The following is a 4,194-nucleotide window of genomic DNA, read 5'->3' on the forward strand; positions in this document are numbered from 1 at the left end:
ATAACTTGGATATTTTGTTTTGACCCATTTTAACCTATAAATGAAACTCACTTGTATATTTCCAACCCATCCTGACCCCCTTGAAGAATTTTTATGATCCATCCTAACCCATTTTACTTTTAAAGTTTATCCATCTTGACCCAAAACAATCCATTTGAGTTGGGTTTGCCACCCTTATGGTTTGTTGTGTAACAGAAAGAATTTTGATAAATACACACTTGTTTTAAATTGACCTTATTTACTGTGCATTATTCATCTGTATGTTATCACACCGAGTATTGCTAACAATACATGCTCAAAAACGCACTTTTAATACAACAAAACTGCATGAATATTGTTAACAATACATGCTCAAAAACACTAAATTTCTTTGATCAAGTTGGTATATGTTATATAAAAATGATTCAACTATAAGTACAAAAAATCCACAGCTTTGGCATTGAAATTGCATAATATGTTTACTCGTTAGATACTAAAGTTTGACTGTTTGAACATATGTTCATTTGATGAAGTTCTAACATCTTCTTCTCCGGGTTACAAAGCCCTGCAAAATTAAATATTTTGTAATAAATAATAAGCGTTGATCATCAGAATCGATTCTTTTATAATAAAAAGTTGAGATTGCAAGAATGATGTACCTGAACACTTGGGAATATCCCAGACAGCAATGGATGTAGCAGTGCATTGCGGTTGACAAAGCTGGTGGTTATTCTCATGTTTAACGTTCATTGCAAGCATCCATGCGCCGATGGTAACATCTTCGTTGTTAAACATCCGAAAACTGTAAGGTATAAAGTAAAGATGATCTCATATATTAGAGTTGCAACTAACTAAAATGTAAAAATAAAAGTTTATTGATTTGTAAGGTAAATATCATAAAAAACGAAAGATGCATTCTTATTTTTCAAGAAAACGTCACTCAACATAATTTTGACGTATACAAGTCCCAGCACATGTCAAGGGGATACAAAGTTCGTTAACCTAACTTTGCTATATTAAAGTCCCTACATCTGTTATGCGTAATATTTAGAATAAAAGCTCGTTACTTTTTAAATTTTTCAAAATTAGATTATATGATTTTTTTTAACAAAAAAGTTGAATGTCATCTCATCAAACTTTGAAGAACTTAAATCATACGGGTCACTATTTTAAATACTATTTTCACAAGCACGTGTGTTCTAGACAAGTGCAGACACTTTAATATATTAAGTTTGCGTTGACGGACTTTTTAGTGTCTTTTTTAGATGTGCTGGACTTTTATAGGTCAAAATTTTGTTGAGCAACTTTTTTGTAAAAAAAAGCATATGTGAGAGCGAGTATAATAATAATAACAAAAATAATAATAAATAATAATAATATAAAATACTTGCCTGTTATTTCTAAAAGCAGCCAAGTTTGCAACAACATCTGCAGAAAGAGCATAAATTGGACCATAAGCATGTAAAAAATACTCTTTCCCAAGCATATGTCCTTGTGGCTCATGCCTGCATTATATCAATAACTTAATTATTAGAATATGCACAAATTAAGTTGTCTCACTAAAAAATATAAAAAAATAAACACGATTATATAGGTTTAGTCAAACTAACCACTTTAGCTTTGGGTCGGTGAACACCGGGCCTTTCTTCATGCATCCAATATACGTCTGCGTGTGATGACGCTCTTTAGCCAAAAGCAACGAAAGGCGATCTAATAATAAGTCAAACAAAAATATAAAAACATTATATAGTGTGACTAATATAAATAATACACATTATGTTATCAATTTAATTCTTTAAAAAACCGGTCACCTGGTCGCAGATATATGTCATCGTCTGCTTTAACATAAAAGTCAGAATCAAACAATGCATAGGCAGCTTTGAAGAAAGCCAACCTGTAATAAACAATATTAATCATTAATTAAAATGAAATTAAATTAGCTTAATAGTATCATAATAATTAGTACGAACGTTTTGTATGGGAGCTTACTGTACTCCTCTTCAATATCCAAAAGCAAGAAATCATCATATTCTTGCACTTCTTTCTTCAGCTCTTTCATTTTCGATTTGTCACGGGTTTTACCAATAACAAACCTGAAGGCCAGCCCTGTTGACTCTTCCAATCTGCATAATATATGTCAAATATCATAAGTTTACTAATATTTATATGGGAATATCTCATAGAATAGTAACCAACTTTCAAAAGTGTTCCAATTAGGTCACTCATGCATATTTTTTTCAAATCGGGTCACTAAATATTCAAATCGAGTCTCACCGATTTTTTTGTTTGTTAAGAAATAAATGGAGGATAAGATGTGGGGGTCAGAATTTGCAATATATGTAGTTGTATTTTTGAAAAATTAAAAAACGTTAATTATATTAAAATTCAAAAATAAAAAATAAAATTCACGTCGTCACTCATCGTCAACATAAAAAAAAAGAAGATAAAAAGATTTCCTATGTGAAACAAAAAATAAAAACTTTAAAAAAACATGTTAAAACCTTTAATTTAATAAAATATGAAAGTTGAGTGACCTAATTAGAATACTTTTTAAAGTTGAGTGACCTAATTGAAACACTTTTGAAACTTGGTTACTATTCTATGAAATTGCCCCTTATAGCAAAATACGTCAATATCAATATAAATAAAAAAATACATGTATTAAAAAAGTTGAAATTCATTCTTTAATATTATAGACATGGAAATCATTTAATTCTCGTCTCCCAAGGTATCTCCATGAAAAACATAAAAATGGGTGAAAAACAGAAAAAAAAATCTGTCTTGACTAAGTTGGACCGAAATGTCCGAGTTTGACCGATTTCAAGTAATGTCGGCCGAGTTTGACTAAGTTGGACCGAAGCTCGCGAGCTACCAGAGATCAAATCAATAAAAAGCTCAAAACGAGCCGAGCCTAGTATGTGAAGCTCGTTTAGGCGCGTCGAGCCTTGTATATCTTCTTAAGTTTTCTCTCTTTCGGACCTCATTGCACAGCCAACTAGAGGTGCACAAACCGGTTTAAAACTCAAAACCGGTTCGGTTTGGTCAACAAAAGTCAAAACCGGTTTATCATCGGTTTCGGTTCGGGTTGAAACCGGTTTCTTACCCTGTTACAATCGGTTTCGGTTCGGGTTTTGACCGGTTTTTGCCCGGTTTCGGTTCGGTTAACCCGTTTGAAACCGGTTTTGGTGGAGAAAATTACAAACCGGTTCCGAACCTGCGGTTTAAATCGGTTCCAAACCGGTTTCTACATAATCAGTTTCAAACCGGTTCGGTTTCGGTTTAATTATCGGGTCGGTTCGGTTAACTGGTTTGTTTGCCCACATCTACAGCCAACTACGAGCCAAACTTACTAGCTTAGGCTCGTTTAAAGTTTTTCTTTTCATAATATAGAAAAATAATTAAAAACGTATATAAATTCATTAAAAATAACAAACGAGCCCGAGCTCGAAATATGCCAAGCTCGAGCTTTCATAAGTCGACACGAGCCTAGTCGAGCTTAGGGTCACTCAGCCGCCAAGACCGATTATCTACAAAACTGGTTAAAATTTAAAACAATAATAAAATTGAAATTACCGTTGAAGCCTAACATGATCGGACGGCATCCACGTCATCCTCAAGGCTTTGCGTCTACCGGCGGACGCAAAACCGGTTTGAATTCCGACAAAGCCCATCACTTTATGCCGCTTATTATTATTATCTTCACCAGATGTTAAACCCACGCCGGTTTGGTCCCACACGACGGATACTGATAAAGGGTTACCTTCGTCGTGTTTGCAATTATTATTATTATTATTATTATTATAGACTAATAATAATAATAATAATAGTGCGGTGAGTGTGGTTATGAAAGAGAGGGTTAATGTGATTGGTTTGTGACGAGATGGGTGGCGAGTGTGCAAGAGTTTACGGGTTGGCATTGGAGATTGATTTGATTTAGGGTTTTGGATTGAAGATTTTGTAACAAAGATTTAGGTCAGGTGGAAGTGATGAAAATTTGATTTGGTGATAAGCTTGTGTATCACTAACCAGAGTAAAGTGTCGTTTTCGTTCTTTCGATTTGACAAATAATGCGAACTTAGTCCAAAAAGTTTATTTTTTGCATATAGACCTTTCACGTTTCCCAGTTCTGGCCAATTACATCCAAATCACTAACTCCGTTAAATTTAATAGTTAAGTTAGGGATAGAAATGTCTTTTCACTATTTCTTTATTATAA

General features: G+C 33.4%; 1 protein-coding gene across 1 annotated transcript; it reads right to left on the bottom strand.

The window, feature by feature from the left end:
• Nucleotides 1-366: 366 nt before the first annotated feature.
• Nucleotides 367-3,928, bottom strand: LOC143634354 (putative beta-1,3-galactosyltransferase 14). The gene is made up of 7 exons (XM_077102463.1): nucleotides 3,553-3,928; nucleotides 1,950-2,102; nucleotides 1,791-1,873; nucleotides 1,590-1,689; nucleotides 1,371-1,484; nucleotides 639-781; nucleotides 367-544 (listed from the first exon to the last, which is right to left on the bottom strand). The coding sequence occupies exons 1-7, from the start codon at nucleotides 3,894-3,896 to the stop codon at nucleotides 459-461; spliced, it is 1,023 nt and encodes a 340-aa protein (XP_076958578.1). The 5' UTR covers nucleotides 3,897-3,928; the 3' UTR covers nucleotides 367-458.
• Between the last annotated feature and the right edge of the window lie 266 nt (nucleotides 3,929-4,194).

Source organism: Bidens hawaiensis, unplaced genomic scaffold (assembly GCF_021521415.1).
Source record: "Bidens hawaiensis isolate Kalapana, Puna unplaced genomic scaffold, B.hawaiensis_p1.1 tig00007048_1, whole genome shotgun sequence".
Taxonomy (NCBI): Eukaryota; Viridiplantae; Streptophyta; class Magnoliopsida; order Asterales; family Asteraceae; genus Bidens; species Bidens hawaiensis.